The sequence below is a fragment of the Staurois parvus genome, unplaced genomic scaffold, assembly GCF_062004578.1.
Source record: "Staurois parvus isolate SC_StPar_1 unplaced genomic scaffold, SC_StPar_1.0 ptg000099l, whole genome shotgun sequence".
NCBI lineage: Eukaryota > Metazoa > Chordata > Amphibia > Anura > Ranidae > Staurois > Staurois parvus.
The window spans coordinates 5,143,285-5,161,988 of NW_028317895.1; the positions used below are offsets into that span (position 1 = coordinate 5,143,285).

An 18,704-nucleotide genomic window follows, 5' to 3' on the forward strand; every position below is an offset into this window, starting at 1 on the left:
ATAGATGTAATAAGGCAACCCCACAATTTTTCAGTAATGCTTTGTTCCAGACAATCCATCGAAGTCTGTGGGCCCAAAACCACACTGCAACTGCACCAAAGTGCCTGTACATTTTCAAAAATCGCTGCATTGATGTGAATGGGCAGCATAGAGAGTAATGTGATTTCCATTGTCATGCAATGCAGCACAACAGCAACTGCATGAAAAATCGCACTAGTGTGAACAGGGGCTTATGTGCACTCTAATTAGATTTACAGAGAGTGACAACATTGTATAATTCACCAGCTGGTCAGATTTCAGTTACTCCAATTCGCTATTGAAATATAAACTATGGTTTGCTACTAAGGGTTAGTGTCATTTTGTATATTGCTCTTTGCTTTAGTAGTGTGTTTGTCATTTGACACTTATAGCGGTATTAAATGCAAAACCAAAAATGTAATCTATAGTAACTTATGTCTACATATTATATATAGTACCTTGTACCTGTGGAAACTTGAATCGGTATTAAAACCAAAAATGTAATCTATAGTAACTTATGTCTACATATTATATATAGTACCTTGTACCTGTGGAAACTTAAATCGGTATTAAACCTAAAACCAAAAATGTAATCTATTGTATATTGCTGCTCACCAATCATTAGATGTGGTGGCTATATCCATGTTTTTTTGTTTCCCCTCTCTGTTTTCACCTGGGTTTTCTGGCCAGTGGCATATCTCTTGTATTAGTGAAACGCCACTCTGGAGGAATGAGCACAGGGGGCACTGCAGACAGCATCATTGTCAGTCTGGAGGGATGGCAGTGTTTAGATGTACTAGCAGATTTGGATACACTAACAAATTGAAGATAAAACTCCAGCTAATACTTTATAAGCAGTTACGGTGGGGATTTTTTGAGTTTTGTTTTTTTGTGTTTTTTTTTTTTGGGGGGGGGGGTTATTTTTATTTTTGTGATAAAGGTTTTTATTGTAAGCACCCCTTACAGTGCTAAATGGTTTCTCATGTCTGTAAAAGGTACACTCTGCTGGAGAGCTTGATCTTTTGAAAAAAAGTCTTACTAGCTGGATTACCAGATGGAAGCCTAAGATAAAAAATGAATGCAACCATCACATCTAAGAAATGATAAGCTTATCTCCTTCCTTTTTGCTGCCACAAAACAGATGATAGCTCTCTTGTGGAGGTCCTCAGTACTAAGCTTTTCTAAAATCCAATTGCGGATAAACGGAACCATGAGCAATGAAAAATTTAACAGCCATTTCTTCAGATACCTATGAAAGGAAAGTATGGACACCCTGGATCCTCTATGCCCAACTAAACCCAGATGCCCTAAATTCTTAATCACTTGTTTTTACCCAGAGACCCATGGGGGGAGGGATCCCCTTTTTTCCCCCCAAACTCCTCACTGCACCCCCCCTCAACTTTTCTTCCCTCTCTCTCCTCTTTCCTCTTTCTTTATTCTTCTCATTTTTACATGTGCCACAGCAGCACATTTTGACTACATTAGTCACCTGCCATTTATGTATAGGTCCTTTAAGTATGGTTTTTCCCATTGAGCTGGTTTCCTTATGGTAAATATTACCTCACCTTGAACAGCCATCAGTCTCCTTTATATGTCCCTGTTTGTAGTCTTTTTCATTGACGGTTACATGTTTGGTACAAATGTTTTATTATGTGACTTTAAAAAGCTAACAAGGAGTTAAAGTAACCTTGTGCAAACAGCACAAAACCGATTTTACAAGGCTGTGTTTTGTAAGTTATACAGCATGAAAAATGTCATTTAAACTATACCTTTATGGTCTGATGTAGCTAGCTCCTAGCCTCCACCCTCGTTGTCCAGTTTCAGGGAATGTGTGAATGCATTCAGTGATTGCCTATAGTAAACAGGACCAATACTTTTTAATGCATATTTTACTGGTGAACTAGTTCTTTTAAAAAGATATTAAACTTTTTACCACTCCTGGGAAAATGTAACCTTCATCATAGTTCATTAGGAATATGTACTGAATCTTTCTCCCTGTACGGTCTTTTCCTCATATTAAAAAGAAGCTGTCCTGAAAGACATACCTGTTTGCATTAAAGGGTTAGTTCACCTTTACCCCAAAACTCCCTATGCTGATAAGGGGCATTTGTAGATAAAAACAAACTGCAGCTTTGACTAAAGCTGAAAAATGCCCTTGCTATAGGTGTAGACCATTTAGGCACCTCATGAAGCCTGACTGGAATAGTTCCAGGAACGTTGTTGAGAGGCCTAGTCGTTACTGCTCACCTTTATAATCAGAGGAGTAAGCTCTCAAACACTGAGATCTGAGCTACTGTATTAGGGGAGAGAAAGCACATGAAGGGGTTTGAATTGGGGAAGCGGCTCACTTTTTTGTGATGGTGAAAGTGAGCAATAATGACTAGGCCTCACTTAGCAACATCCTGAGAGCATTTCAGTCAGGCTTCAGGAGGTACTAAATGGCCTACACCTATAGCTAAGGCATTATACAACTTTAGTCAGAGCTGAGCGGTTTGTTTTTATCTATAGGCGCCCCTTACCTGCATAGGTAGTTTTTCAGTAAATGTGAACTAACCCTTTAATAGGTTTCTACCATTGTGAAATAGGCTGATGGAGGACTGCTATTGGATTTTTTATTTTTTTGGATGATTTTTAAAGCGTAGTTCCGCTCACCCTGTCAAAAAATAAGTCAGCAGCTACAAAAACTGTAGCTGCTGACTTTAAAAAAAACAGCCACTTACCTGTCCCTCGGTCCCGCAGTTTCCCCCCCGCAGCCTGTTTAACTGGCTGTCCTGTATTCCTGGAGGCCAGCATCTTCAGTGTGGGCACCCGGCTGTGATAGTTTACGGCTTCACAGCCGGGTACCCACAGCGCATGCGGTCATGTTTCACCCCCCCCCCCCCCCCCCCAAAGGTGCCAATCCTTGAGAAGCGGGGGAGCAGTCCTTGAAGCGGAACTTCCCCTTTTGGGTGGAGCTCCACTTTAATTTATTTATTACAAGTACTTGCATAACGTCATCAGTTTTACACAGTTCTATATAATATATTGTACATTCACATCAGTTCCTAACCCTCAAGGAGCGTACAATCTAAGGTTCCTAACTTACATTCATACTTACACACACTAGGGTCAATTTAGACAGGAGCCAATTAACCTACCAGCATGTCTTTCTGGTAGGTCGTGGTTGGGATTCAAACCAACGACCCTAGTACTGCCAGGCGGAAGTGCTAACCATTTAGCCACTGTGCTGCCCATGGATTGCTATGACTTTATGAGCATAAGACAAAGCAGGGACTTTAAGATATTTACCCTGAGTTTCATTAGACATTTTTCCTAGAATACAGAGCTTTTTGGTCCCAGATGACTGGGAGAGGAAGCCCATAATTAGTGGGATATTAGAAAGTTCCTGTTCACTCTATCTCATTACTTGCATAGAATTACAATAATCTAACTTGCCTAATTTCCTCTGCTACCGGTAGTAGTGTGTTAGAAATATACTGTTGCAAACCAAGCTGTATTACTGTTGCATTCAGCTTGAACAACGCAGTTGAGGCAATTGACCTTTATAGCTAATTAAATATTTGTAATGAGAGAGGGCCAGAATTTTTAAATCCAAGTGTAACTGTCAATGTCAAGAGCCCCCGGCATAATCATTAGGGGTCCACAGAAGCCGCAACTCCATTCCCACTACTGATGCTTGTTCCATTTTAAATCAATACCTGACACTTTAATATGCTAAATGCCTTTGCTGCAGTGGAATTTCCATTTGCATTTGTAATGAGCCGCAGTGAAAGTATTTGCCCACTTCTGTTCCTGTTTCGTAAATCAGTCAGGCAGACTGTGTTTAGGCTTCTTAGCAATCATATGAGGTACTATGACTGTAGTTATGTGTCAATAGGCATAGGTGTTTCTTTTTATTTTTTCCTAATTTTTATTTTATATTCGTATATAGGTACCAGAGTATAAAATATAGGCGAACTTCGAAATGCATATATGCAAACTGTTTGACCTGCCAAAAAAACCCATAATTCTGCCAGATGCTGAACTCACTCTTCACTACTGCAGTCTAAGTAATACTGCTTAGTCAGGGTTGTGACTGGATAGGAAAGTAGTAGCAGATCACTAATGCGCTATTCTTCGTGTTCTCTACTTCAGTCAGCAAGCTGCATTTGTTAGCATCTTAGCTCTGTGCAGTTTGGTAAAGCTGGTCTTAGTATTCAGTGCTGTCAGTCTGCTGGTGTGCAGAAGGTTACTGCAGGCAAGAACTAAATAAAATATTTTAAAAGTGAACTGATGCTGTGCTCATGCAGCACCGAGCAACAGGGTCGCTTTAATGGTGGCCCCACCAGCAAATTCTGTTTGTGAAAGAACAAGTAGCTCACTCCCTTTCCTTCCACTTTAGATGTCTGACACCTAGTGCTGTCACATGCAGAGAGGAAAGAGTTCTCAGCCCTGTGTAAGTTGCAAGATGATGCATTTCTAAAAAGATATGAGGAGAGTTCTTACACCAGTACTTGCAGTTTACAACTTTCAATGCTGCCACCACCTGCTCTATCAGTGCTGCTTCCCTAGCTTCCAGTCTTTGCAGTTAACAGTGAATAGTGCAGTCTCAAGCCAGTCTGTTAGCGTGGAGATGGACGGTGGGAGGAGCAGGGAAGTGCCTTGCCATCCTTGACTTCCGGGCTGTGTTTCTATTGATACACAGAGTGTATGGAGACACATCTGTAGTCCGTGCATACAAGGGGGGCTCCATAGGATGCTGCAAGAGAAAAGAAGCACCCTGAAACAGAAAACTTGGGGTAGTGGATATGGCACCAGCTTAAACCAGAACACAGGCAAGTGGAACTTCATCCAGAAGGGGGGGGGGGAGGTTACTTTTGCTTCCTTCCCCCACCCTCCTATCACTTTTGGACACTATTTTGTTTTTTTGGGAGGGGGGGAGTGGATACCTGGTTTTGACAGGTACCCACCCCCCAGTTCCCCCCCTCGGATCGCGTAGGCACCAGCCGCCTGCAGCTTTCTGGTACACGTCACAGGTCTCAGAAAGTTGCACAGCCATTTACAAAGCGTAGCACAGCTCGCGCACGCCCAGTAGGACATAGATGGTGCTGAGGACCGATGAAGAAGCGGTTTGGATGAGGACGATGCTGGACCCCTGGACAGGTAAGGGTCCTTATATTAAAAGTTAGCAACTAAAGTATTTGTAGCTGCTGACTTTTTCTTTAAGGCACTTGAAGATCATCTGATTAAAGCGGTGACATAATGTGCTGAAATTGCTTAAAAACTTGAGGGTTTAATATCACTTTAAGCAAACCCATCCATAAGAGAAACATGGACACTGGTGGCATTGCTCACTGCTTGAAAAAAATAAATAAACAGGTTTGCGCTTTAGCTTTACCTTTGAAAATAAACTGCACTGTCAGGACTAGACCGAGCTGCTCACCTGTCCGTGGGGTACTAGTAATATCAATTAATAGACAGACATACAGTATATTCACTAGAACCATCATTTTGGGTCACTTTGGGTAGCTCAGGCATTGGTACCTCAACCCTGAGCTCTGTCTGAAGTTTACCACACACATTACAATCTGATTGTACAACTCTCCTTTAAGTCTACCAACATCTATGTAGTGCAAGGGCCTGCTTGGTTGAATACAAAGTGATTGAATAGGTTAGGTTGGCCCTTATATTAAATCACTGTGGTAAACCTAAAAAAAGGTCACCTTTATGGATGAATTCACCTTTGGGAACATGTTAGATGTTCCACTCGTTTTTTAAGTTGTAACATATAACATGTTACCATAGCCGCAGCCACCCCCCGACAGAAAAGTCTCCCCCTAATATCTGTCAAATTTTAAAACCATGTGGTGGCCATGCGGGGCTCCGCCCACACTGCCGTATCTTTCATTCACGGACTTCTGTGAATGAATGAGCTGCAAGTCCCGACGGCCTTAGCGGCTGTGGGATTGTAGTTCTCAATGAACCACCACGACACTGTGCAGCACCGTGGTAGTTCATTGAAGCTTCCTGTCAGTATATCTACTTGCTCATCCATCCTGTATGGCAAGCATAAACTCTGACAGGTCTGCAGGAGACCTGCATGGTATCGGTGATCTACTGATCACTGGTGCAATGCTTTCTAGGCTCCTGTAGACAAAAATAATGAATACACATTTTTTTTTTTTACGTGCAAAAAAAATGTGTATATATTATTTTTGTCTAAAAGGTGAACTTATGCTTAAAGCTGGGTACACACTTAGGATTTTTTTTTTCTCATTCAAACGGCTGCTAATTGGAAAAAAAAAATACACACACACACAAGGGATGTGGTTGCAGGGATCTCCCCTACTGATCTATTGTATTCTGACAGTGAGGAATTTCCCAACCCCCCCCATACCAGAATACGCTGGTCAAATGCTTGTTTTTCCAGCAGAACCGTTCGACAGGATCAAAAGCTGGTTTTTCCAGCAGAACCGTTCAACAGAAGGCAGTCCAATGAACTGCTTCTGTTGAACAAAGAGGACTATACACAAATCAAAGTTCGGTCAGCTCCTGCTGCAACGACCAAATTTCGATCAACAATTACATACTGAGTTACTGAGCACACTTTGAGTCTAGGGCTATTGGGGCTTGCATGAGAGCGATTTTTAAAGAACCACGGAGACTGATGTACTAAAAGAGTTGAGAATATTTACTCAAATTGTAGCTGTATTTATTTTGAACACCCAGTCATGTAGAGATGAATAAAAAGGTATTTGCTTTTTGAAAGGTTTCATAATTAAAGTGACTTTTCACTCCATCCTTAACACCTATTTAAATTAGCTTCAGTATGTAAGAGGCACCCGATTGGCGAGAACTATTTCCATTCCTAGAATCGGGGGCTGTATATCCATTACCAGCCTCCATTTGTAGCAGCTAAAGCAGCCAGCAGATGAACGGAAAAAAAATGACCTGAATCCCTCCCATCCGCACATTTGATGTAGATGGGGTAATCATCCCAGTTGTGCCTTTTGTATTCTGACAGCCAGGAGACTTCCCTGCCATCATAATACACTGATCAGCACTACCAGCTATAGCTAGCAGTCAGGGGCGGACTGACAACTCATGGGGGCCCCCGGGCAATAGGGGATCATGGGGCCCCTGTGTCCTTGCCCAAACTCAAAAAAGCCTATGAAAAAGGTACCAGGGGCATCTCATGGGGCCCCCTACTGACCCCGAGCCCTCGGGCAATGCCCGAGTTTCCAAATTGCCAGTCCGCCCCTGCTAGCAGTGCTGATCGAGCGGCAAAAATCCTACCGGGTGATCGGTGGATCGATTTCTGTGCAACCACCCTGCCCATACATGGATTGAAATGTTACCAGTTCCTGCTTAACCAGCCATATTTTGATCCACATTTGGCCGGCTTAAGGGCTGTGTAAATTCAGAGTCCACCTCTGAAATCAGCCAGTGCTGGGACAGTGGGTCTCGGGGGAGAGGTTTCTATAACAAGTCAAAGTAAGAATATCATGGGAGAAATATGGAAACTACTATTGCTGATCTATTTCTGAAAATGCCAGTTATCTGGGTGTTCTGACTCACATGCTTGTAGGCCTCATGCACACTGGGCATTTTTTTTTTTTTTTTACTGCCTCTAAACTACCCTGCATGTTATGTGTCCATGCACACATAGGCTTTTAGCAGCGTTTTATGGCAGGAAAAAACCCCCACTGCGAGTGTCTCCTGGAGCAGCGGCATTTTTGGCAGGAAAAGAAAACGCTTGACACGTGTAAAAGCTAAATGCATTTAACACTTGAGTATTTGTTTTAATGGCCACCAATAAATTATTTACACTGACCAATGAAATTAATTAATGCCCAAACATTTGAAGTGGGTAAATGTGGTGCACGCTTTTACAAGCGTCGGGTGTTTTTTTTTTTTTTTTTTGGGGGGGCCAAAACACTGGTGCCAGGAGGAGGCTTCTAGGGGAGTTAAAAAAACAAAAACAAAAAAACCCCAACATCATTGTGCATGCGGCCTACTACTTGGAACACTACACTTATCTGAAACAAGTAAAATCTAAAAAGTATTTGCAAATAACTTTTACCATGCTTTGTGCCAGAAACATAATTTTAGTGTCGTTTTAAAGGGGGTAAATTATAAAATGGATACTTTATATTTACAGTAAAACTACCTATTTTAATGAACACAAGTTAAAATAGACACATTTCTAATGTATTTTCTCATTAGATTACAGATAAAATCATTTCTGTAAGACAGTATTGCCAAAAAAAGCCTAGCTTGACCTCCTAAAATACTATGTATGTATTTATTTGTTATCTTACACCCCGGTCACATCAAACCCGACTTTGAAATTGTCCAACTTACAGTGAAGTTGCACGATTTTAAAGTCAGGTGAGATGCCGATTTCAGGTGCCATTTGCAAGACATCTGACACAGATGTCTATAAAAATCGCACCAAAAGTAGTGCATGTACTACTTTAGAAATCGGTGCGGCTCCAAGCAAGCCGGAACCACACCGATAAAACCGTTTTATCAAGTGCGACTTGGCATGCGATTTGCAGGTCGCATGGCTTACAAATCGCATGCCAATTCGCATCCAGTGTGACCAGGGTGTTAAAGTAAAAGTCCAGGCAAGAACTAACTATGCTTAAAAGGGCTCCCACCCCCTTCTAAAACCAATACTAACTACCCTGTAGATGTAGAAGCTTACACTTGTCTGTTCTCAGGGTACTCTGGTCTAATCACGAGATTGACTCCCAGCTGCCAGGGGAGAGGAGGGATAGCTGACAAGGGATGGAGTACGTCAATGCCCAGGCATTGCAGTTGTTGTTGGCTCTCTTTCTCCCCTTCTCTGAAGCCAGCCGGCGGGGAGATCACATGCCTGGACCAGAGTGCCCTGAGAATAGCTTGGTATAAGCATCTTCCTTCCACAGGGTAAATGGAATAGGTGTTAGAAGGTGGGAGGAAGCCGTTTTAAACATAGTTGGTTCTTGGCCGGCTTCCACTTTAAATAATAATAAAGTTATTACAAAATAGGGCCATAATGGAAATGCTTTTATGGGGGTATAAAGGTACAAAAAAGTGGTATAAAGGTATAAAATGCTCTTACAGGAAACATTTGCTTTATACCTGCAGAGGTGTTTTGTTTTTTTTTAAACGAGACTCGTTAACCTAACTTATCTTGTAAATCTTTGTGCAGATTTTCCTACCCACAGTACACTTATCAACTAGCTTCCCTAATAAAACTAAATAAAGAACCCCCTAGATAGGTGTTGGCAAACAGATGCATAGTGGGCTCCTTAAATGTAGCCTCAGTTTCTTAAAGGCTGCACATAATAATAGTATTTTGTAAACATTGCTTGGCAATAACAAGATAAGATCACTTTTTCTGTTTTCTTTATAACTTTCTGCCATTGACACTGAATCTTTTGCATGCTGTGGAGGAAATATATTCTTGTATTCACACCTCATGAACTTGTTATCTTGTCAGCCAACAGACAGATGTGTCATTGTCCAAGCATGGTGCAGTAATCTGTACAATCAAACTCTGTCACAGGTTGTAATTTCATTCTCTTCTGTCATTTATTTTCCTTTAAGAAAAATACATTTTTCCTTGTTTAGGCGAGGCTCCAAATAAGTGGGGAAAAAGTCTTCAGCTAGCCCCAAATGTGCCCATTGTATCCCGCCACTTTATACTCTGTTTGTTGTAATAACATTTTGTAATGAAAGCTTTTTATCATCTGATCAGTCATGTTAAAAATATACATTTTTACAATACAGACAAGTCTTAGTACTTTTAATGTCTTTAAAGGAGACCTAGCAATAGATATAATTGTTCATATTAAGTGCATGCATGCTTGGTAATGTGTAAGTCAGTAGGTTGGGAAAATATTTCTTCCAAAGATGCATCTCTCAGACCAAGGCACAATTGCCTAACTGGACCTCGGGCCTAGGTACAGTCACTTAACTGGACCACATACTAAGGTGCAGTAACTTAGAGCAGACCAAGGTACAATCACTTAACTGGACCACAGGCCAAGGTATAGTATAATCACTGAAGTGCAGGCCAAGGTACAATCCCTTAACTGGGACTCAAGCCAAGGTACAATCCCTTAACTGGGACTCAAGCCAAGGTACAATCCCTTAACTGGGACTCAAGCCAAGGTACAATCCCTTAACTGGGACTCAAGCCAAGGTACAATCCCTTAACTGGAACCCAGGCCAAAGTACAATCACCTGATTGGACCTCAAGCCAAGGTACAATCACTTAAATGAATCACAAGCCAAGGCACAATCACTGAACTGGACTACAGGCTAAGGCACAGTAATTTAACTGGAGTGCAGGCCAAGCTACAATCCCTTGACTCCACCTCAGGCCACGTTACAATCTCTTAACCGGATCTCAGGCCGCGGCACAGTCCCTTAGCCGGACCCCGGGCCGCGGCACAGTCCCTTAGCCGGGCCGCGGCACAGTCCCTTAGCCGGGCCGCGGCACAGTCCCTTAGCCGGGCCGCGGCACAGTCCCTTAGCCGGGCCGCGGCACAGTCCCTTAGCCGGGCCGCGGCACAGTCCCTTAGCCGGGCCGCGGCACAGTCCCTTAGCCGGGCCGCGGCACAGTCCTTTCTCTAGAGCTCAGTTTTTGTAATAAGACTGGTAGAGAAGCTTAAAAAAAATAAACTGTTGCTGTATATTGTGACATGCCAGAAATCCATTCATAGAGATTTGTTAAAAGCAAAATTTGTGAATTGAAAAAAATAAACAATTTTATACTCGGGTGAATGTAGCATTGGTCCGACAATGCATCTGTCCCCTGTCACCTCTAAGACCAAGAACTGAGCGATCAATATCCACTGATCACTCAGTTCTTCGGCTTCAGTGAGTAGAGTGTCAGTGACTCTCTGCTCTGCTCACTGGAGTGCTGGGATGTGGAGGGGGTAGAAGCGGCTGGCTAAGCCTCCCAGTGGCTCGCTGAGAGACTGAACCAGCTGCTGGTCCAGGCATCTGGGTGGATCCGGCTTTAAAGTTAAAATTGATCCAGAGCCTGGACCAGCTGAGTGAAGTCAGCTGACAGCGAACTTTAGCCTGCTGTTGGGTAAAAATGGGTCAGAGGAGTGCAGAACAAAGTGTACTCCTGTGACCCGCAGGAGAAGTAGGGCCAAAAGGGCTTTGGCCCTACTTTTTACGGTTAACTTTCTGTGAGATCTGTCATTTTTTTATAATTTTTCTGTCATCCACTCCGCATGTACAGCGCGGACACGGACACAGCCCGCTCTACTCTATGGCCCTCTGATCCACCCAGATGGAGGGTAAGGGATTCTTTTCCGTGTTATTGTGTGTTTTTTGTTTTGTTTTTTGTAGCGGATCAGATCCAGTTGGAGGTAGGCAGGTCACAAGTCCATTTACACCTGGCGCTCCATAGAGGTGAGTGCAGTGTCCAATCGGGTCCACCTGAAAAATGGATGGGTGGACCCAATTGGACTGATCGTGTGAAAGGGGCCTAAGGCTGCTTTCACACGGATGCACTGAGATTTATTCACAGTGTGGGTGTAGCGCAGTGCACCTACACCTTTTCTGTGAGTCAGCTGCGCTTTTCCACAGACTTCTATTATATTTTGCAGGCGTGGTGCACTTACAGAAAGCACACCAATCCCACAGGATATAATATAAGTATATGGCTCCGTAAGGCTACACTGCAAGAAAACCACAGGTGCACTGCGCTGAACCTGCAGGTCAGTGTGAATGCAGTTTAATAAGCATTCCAAAACTATGCCAATAGCCCATATATCCTCCTTGCTAAAATATATTCATACATATGGCCATTGCTACCGTGATCTTCATAAACTAACCTTTTATCCTGCACTTTTTGAAGGCATTGCTGGCTGTAGGAAAATTTTCATGTTGGCGCTATATGGCTTATGCGACTCCTGCTTGCTTCCTCTGGTGCAGCCTCCATCCACAGATCATCCACATTGATGCTCTGGGATAATGGGCCAGCAACCTGCGATCTGGGCTTGCTGACCCTCCAACTCAGAGAAGGAGTTCTGCTGCAATATCAGAGGGCTCCGCAGGACACCGATTGGGCACCCCTGAGTTAGCCGGACTTGTTTCCTTAGAAGAAGGAATATATGTTAAATAGGAGAAACTTTTTAATTTCTACTTATGCTTCTAAAGGATGTTAGGTTAGTATTGGGCTAATATATGTAAAATACAGATCATGTGTACTATAAAATGAAAAAGCAAGCACCCTATGTACTTTATGGTTATTTTGCATATTTTACAGACAGGTGTGTTCTAAGTTGCATGCAAAATATTGCATCCATTAGCTACAACTATTAAGCAGTGTGATACGATAAGATACAATAAAATGACTGGCTGCTGGTTCATTTCCATTATACTCAGTGCAGTTAGCCCTAATCAGAAAAGCGGTGAAAGAGTAGTAAGGATGGGAAAGCACAGATACAGTGCCTTGAAAAAGTATTCATACCCGTTGAAATTGTCCACATTTTGTCATTTTACGATCAAAAACGTCAATGTTTTTTATTGGGATTTTATGTGATAGACCAAGACAAAGTGGCACATAATTGTGAAGTGGAAGGTAGATGATAAATGGTTTTCAAACTTTTTTTACAAATAAATATCTGAAAAGTGTGGCGTGCATTTGTATTCAGCCCCCTGAGTCAGTACTTTGTAGAACCACCTTTCGCTGCAATTACAGCTGCAAGTCTTTTTGGGGATGTCTCTACCAGCTTTGCACATCTAGAGAGCGACATTTTTGCCCATTCTTCTCTGCAAGATAGTTCAAGTTCTGTCAGATTAGATGCAGAGCGTCTGTGAACAGCAATTTTCAAGTCTTGACACAGGTTCTCAATTGGATTTAGGTCTGGATTTTGACCGTTCTAACACGTGAATATGCTTTGATCTAAACCATTCCATTGTAGCTCTGGCTGTAAGTTTAGGGTCGTTGTCCTGCTGGAAGGTGAACTTCTGCCCCAGTCTCAAGTCTTTTGCAGACCCTAACAGGTTTTCTTCTAAGATTGCCCTGTATTTGGCTCCATCTACCTTCCCATCAACTCTGACCAGCTTCATTTCCCCTGCTGAAGAAAAGCATCCCCACAACATGATGCTACCACCACCATTTTTCAGGGTGGGGATGGTGTATTCAGGGTGATGGGCAGTGTTAGTTTTCTGTCACACATAGCCTTTTGCTTTTAGGCCAAAAAGTTCAATTTTGGTCTCATCTGACTAGAGCACCTTCTTCCACATGATTGCTGTGTCTCCCACATGACTTCTCACAAACTGAAAATGGGTCTTATGGCTTTCTTTTTGCCACTCTTCCATAAAGGCCAGATTTGTGGAGTGCACGACTAATAGTTGTCCTGTAAACAGATTCTCCCACCTGAGCTGTGGATCTCTCCAGTTACTCCAGAGTTACCATGGGCCTCTTGGCTGCTTCTCTGATTAATGCTCTCCTTACTCTGCCTGTCAGTATAGGTGGATGGCCATGCCTTGGTAGGTTTGCAGTTGTGCCATACTCTTTTAATTTTCAGACTGAACAGTGCTGTGTGAGATGTTCAAAGCTTGGGATATTTTTTTATAATATAACCCTGCTTTAAACTTCTGACCAGTCTGGTGTGCTCCTTGGCCTTCATGATGCTGTTTGTTCATGTTCTCCAACAAACCTCTGAGGACTTCACAGCACAGCTGTATTTAAACTGAGATTAAATTACACACAGGTGGACTCTATTTAATTAGGTGACTTCTGAATGCAATTGGTTGCAATAGATTTTAGTTAGGGGTATCAAAGTAAAGGGGGTTGAATACAAATGCACACCACACTTTTCAGATATTTATTTGTAAAACATTTTGAAAACCATTTATCATTTTCCTTCTACTTCACAATTATGTGCCACTTTGTGTTGATCTGCGTTTGCGTTTTTGGTTGTAACATGACAAAATGTGGAACATTTCAAGTATTCTGAATACTTTTTCAAGGCACTGTACCTGTTAGAAGTAGTCTAACTGATCTGACTATAATCTGGTTACTGCCTTTTTAAATGTCTGGTTTGGTTTTGTTCTGGTGATGTTTCATTTCCAGAGAACAAACCTTGCACTTGTATAGGTGGGCAACTGCAGCATCTGGTTTTCAGGTGCATCAAGCTTGCATCTGACGTACAAGATCTAGGTTCCAGTTGGTGTAGACCAGCTGTCCGGATGCAAATAAATGCCCATTACCACAAACCCCTTACTGTTTATGAAATGCTGTGCAGTAACCTAATACACCAAATTGACCATTGGTCTGTTGAAAGTGTTATGGATAAATGGTCCACCTAGAAAAGAGAAGGGCACATTAATGCTGAAATATGACTTTTATCTGATGGTGTAAAATATACTTTTGGTGGTCAATATCTGCCTTTGCATCTGGGGCCCTCCTTTTTTGATGTTTACATCTGGGGCCCTCTTTTTTTGCTGTACTTCAGTAACTTTTTAGGTGATGAAGACCACTTTTGCCTGCTCAGTGTTGCTGCTCATAGTGCACTTACCTTCTGCCTCCTTCTGAACATCAGTGCTGTTTATTTGAACTGTGAGCAATCCGCAATCTTCCTATAACTTGGATCTTTGACTTAAAACTCACTGCTTACAGATCAGTCAAACAGATTATCAGAGGTGGGGAGCCAGCAGACTTTATTGAGCCAAATCATACACATTGAGTGGTGGTGCTGCAGTCTAGGCTGGTTGGGAATGACAGGACAGCTTAGTATACTTAGCAGAGATGACCAAAATATCACTAGCCGTAAAATGATTAGTATAGGAACAGCTTTACAGGTGCTGCACACAGCATATCATGTTTCTCTATCTTGACACACTGAATAGAATAGTATACTCAATACATGTGTGTATTCCACTCAAAGACCAATTAAACCATTAATTCCTCTGATTACTAACTGGGTACATTTGTTCAATGTCTTACAGACTGTCTTCTTTCTAAAGCAGCACCAGTGTAAATAGAATGGCCTGTTCCCTGCCAGTAGCTGCCAAGTGGGAACCCTTGCTCTCTGTTGGGGTACAGTGTTCTCATGCAGAGGTCTGACACACCCCCTGTTTAGCCAGTTGTACGGCTCTGTAATCAGCAAAGCTCACGTGCCTGTTGTTTGAAGATCTCTGGCTCTGACTCATGTAGGGGCATGTTGGACCTCTGCAAAAGAATCACAGCTTCCCCACAGAGAGCGAATGCTGGTAGAGGACAGGCTTTTCTACTTGGGCTGTGGATGCTTTCTAAACAAAAAACAAAATGCTAAAATTTGCACAGCTTTTTGTTTTTATGAACCTTGAATGCGTTTAGTTGATTAAAACTGAAAGTTTAGTTGGTCGTTCATATTTAGCTTTTTACATTTTACCTGTGTATAGCTCTCATTTGTATAGCCACTATAGTAATGGTCTCTTTCAAGACTTTGCCCTATGAAAGCTGGTGAGAGAATATAATTTAGTACAATTTAATCTTGATTAACTAATAATGTACAGCTGCACTGTCATGGTGGGGTATACATAATTTTGCAAATATGTATCCACCACCCTCCTGATGGAAGAGCCCCCACATGTGCATCAATAAACGTCCTTATGATTCCATCTTTACTACTTGCCAACCGCAGATAGCCAAATGACGGCTACACTGCGGCCGGCCAGTTCTGGGAGGGCGTCATATGACGTCTTCCCAGAACACGCTCTCAGTGATGATCGGTGCCCAGCAGTACCACCCACCAGTTCTGCCCACCTGTGCCCAGCAGTGCCACCTACCTGTGCCCAGCAGTGCCACCCACCTGAGCCTGCCCACCAGTGCCACCCAATGCAGTGCCACCAATCAGTGCCCAGTGGTTGTGCCAGTCAGTGCCCAGCAGTTGCGCCAGTCAATGCCTAGCAGTGCCACCAATCAGTGCCCAGCAGTGATGCCAGTCAGTGCCACCTATCATTGCTGTCTATCAGTACCCATCATCAGTGCCACCTATCAGTGACACCTCATTAGTGCTGCCTATCACTGCCCATCAGTACTGCCTATCAGTGCCCATCAGTGCTGCCTCATCAACACACATCAGTGAAGAAGAAAAATTACTTGTTTGAAAAATTTTATAATAGAAACAAAGAAATTTTGTTTTCAAATTTTTTTTTTGCAATTTTTTTGTTTATAGCGCAAAAAGTAAAGTGCCCAGCAGCGATTAAATACCACCAAAAGAAGGCTCTATTTGTGAGAAAAAAATGATAAAAATTTCATATGGGTACAATCTTGTATGACCGCGCAATTGTCAAAGTGCGACAGCGCTGAATGCTGGGCTGGTAAAGAAGGTGGTATAAGTGCCCGGTAGGCAAGTGGTTAATGTGGTTGTAAAGGTAGAAGGTTTTTTACCTTAATGCCTTCTCTGTATTAAGGTTGAAAAAACTTCTGTGTTTCTCTTAACAAATACTTGCCTGAGTCCAATCTTGATCTAGCACTGTGTCCAAGCGTAGCACCTTCCTCCTCTCTCTCTCCTCACTGAACATGGAGGCAGCTACAGGAGCCATTGGCTACTGCTGCTGTGAAGCGAAAGTGGGGGGTAGGGCCAAGTAGCGCTACGTGTAATAATGGACAAGCGGTATGTCAAGAGGCTTGCTATGGGGGAAATTGGCAGGGCAAGGAGCCAGAAGTGCTGGCAGGGGACCCCAGGAGAGGAGATTCAGGGCCTCTCTGTGCAAAACCATTGTACGACGCAAGTAAGTAGTGTTGTTTTTTTTTTTTTTTTTTTATTCCCTTTCAATCACCTTTAAGACAAGTGGTCTTGGCTGAATTTCACAAAAGAAAACTTGTGAAAGATGCACTGCCTCATCATTTCTTTCTCTGTGGGAGAACATTTCTCTATAGTAGTGTTGACCTTGCTTCCCAGCCTTGGTTTAATGTGCTGCTTCACTTAGTAAAGGTCATGGGACCCCTTTCAATGTATGCTTTTCTTTCTAAATGCCTGTCCTTATGTGTGTCTAATGGGATAATCTGTAATCCTACTGTAATTATACAGTGTTGCATGCATGACATGAGTTTACTGTTCAGAGCTTATTTATCATTAGTTATACAGAATCTGCTGAGCTCCTTTTTTCATGTTAACAGAGTGAAGATTATATCACAGAGGTCCCTGAACAGCTGGTCAGTGGTTGCAGAGACAGCTTGGAAAACAATCCGTGCAAAGAGCTGTTTAAAGACTGTTCTAAGTAAGCCAAGATTCAGACATGGGATGGGACATTGGTATATTACTCCTTATGAATATAAAATCTGACCTGTCTCAGCCCTATGACCATGTAAAGCTATTTCTAAGAGAAATGTACACCCAACCTGCTCTTGTTTCAAGTAACACTACCTTATTTTTTTTTTCTACCATTTTTTTTTTTTTATTTCTTTTTTTTTTCAGACTTGTCCATGACTTCCTCAGTATGGCTCCCTTTTCAGATTACCTGGATAGCCAATATTACAACCGCTTTTTACAGTGGAAATGGCTGGAGAGGTGAGCAATATTGCATTCTTGTAAGTTTTTTTTCTGTGCAAGCCATGGTCCATTCGGTCTGAATATCATAGATGTAATAATTGGTGTGAATAATAATACATGAAATAGCATATCTGTATTACATAGTCTCTTATCATCTGCTTGTCATTCTTTTCAGGCAGCCAGTTACAAAGAATACATTTCGCCAATACAGAGTCCTGGGCAAAGGGGGATTTGGTGAGGTAAGAGCAAATATGATTTTCAACTTCCCTCAAGGCCGAGTCCAGAATTGGCTAAACAAATGGTAACCCCTCCCAGGCCTCATAAACATGACTAACCTCCTCTGCACCCAGTCCAGCTACTTACTTTCTGCAGCACTGTGTTTACATCATTGGTGATTTAAAGTACGTATTAACTCTCACCTTGTAAAACAACCCATTCAACTTAAAATAGAAGTGATAAGTTAAATATAATATATATATATATATATATATATATATATATATATATATATATATATATATATATATATATATATATATATATATACAGTATCTCACAGAAGTGAGCACACCCCTCACGTTTTTGTAAATATTTTATTCTATCTTTTCATGTGACAACACTGAGGAAATGACACTTTGCTACAATGTGGTGAGTGTACAGCTTGTATAACAGTGTAAATTTGCTGTCCCCTCAAAATAACTCAACACACAGTCATTCATGCTGGCAACAAAAGTGAGTACACCCCTAAGTGAAAATGTCCAAATTGGGCCCAATTAACCATTTTCTCTCCTTGGTGTCATGTGACTCGTTAGTGTTACAAGGTCTCAGGCGTGAATGGGGAGCAGGTGTGTTAAATTTGGTGTTATCACTCTCACTCTCTCATACTGGTCACTAGAACTTCAACATGGCACCTCATGGCAAAGAACTCTCTGAGGATCTGAAAAAAAGAATTGTTGCTCTACATAAAGATGGCCTAGGCTATAAGAAGATTGCCAAGACCCCGAAACTGAGCTGCAGCGGTTTAACGGGATAGGTTCCACTCAGAACAGGCCTCGCCATGGTCGACCAAAGAAGTTGAGTGCACGTGCTCAACGTCATATCCAGAGGTTGTTGTTGGGAAATAGACGTATGAGTGCTGCCAGCATTGCTGCAGAGGTTGAAGGGGTGGGGGTCAGCCTGTCAGTGTTCAGACCATAAGCTGCACAC

At 42.3% G+C, this 18,704-nt stretch overlaps 1 protein-coding gene across 1 annotated transcript in view; it reads left to right on the forward strand.

Moving 5' to 3' along the window:
• GRK6 (G protein-coupled receptor kinase 6) overlaps positions 1–18,704 on the forward strand; it is a 94,686-nt gene that overhangs the window by 24,583 nt on the left and 51,399 nt on the right. Inside the window, exons 5-7 of the mRNA XM_089671127.1 lie at positions 17,126–17,226; positions 17,424–17,516; positions 17,674–17,737. Coding sequence (XP_089527253.1) covers positions 17,126–17,226; positions 17,424–17,516; positions 17,674–17,737 — 258 coding nt within the window. The remainder of the gene's footprint in view (positions 1–17,125; positions 17,227–17,423; positions 17,517–17,673; positions 17,738–18,704) is intronic.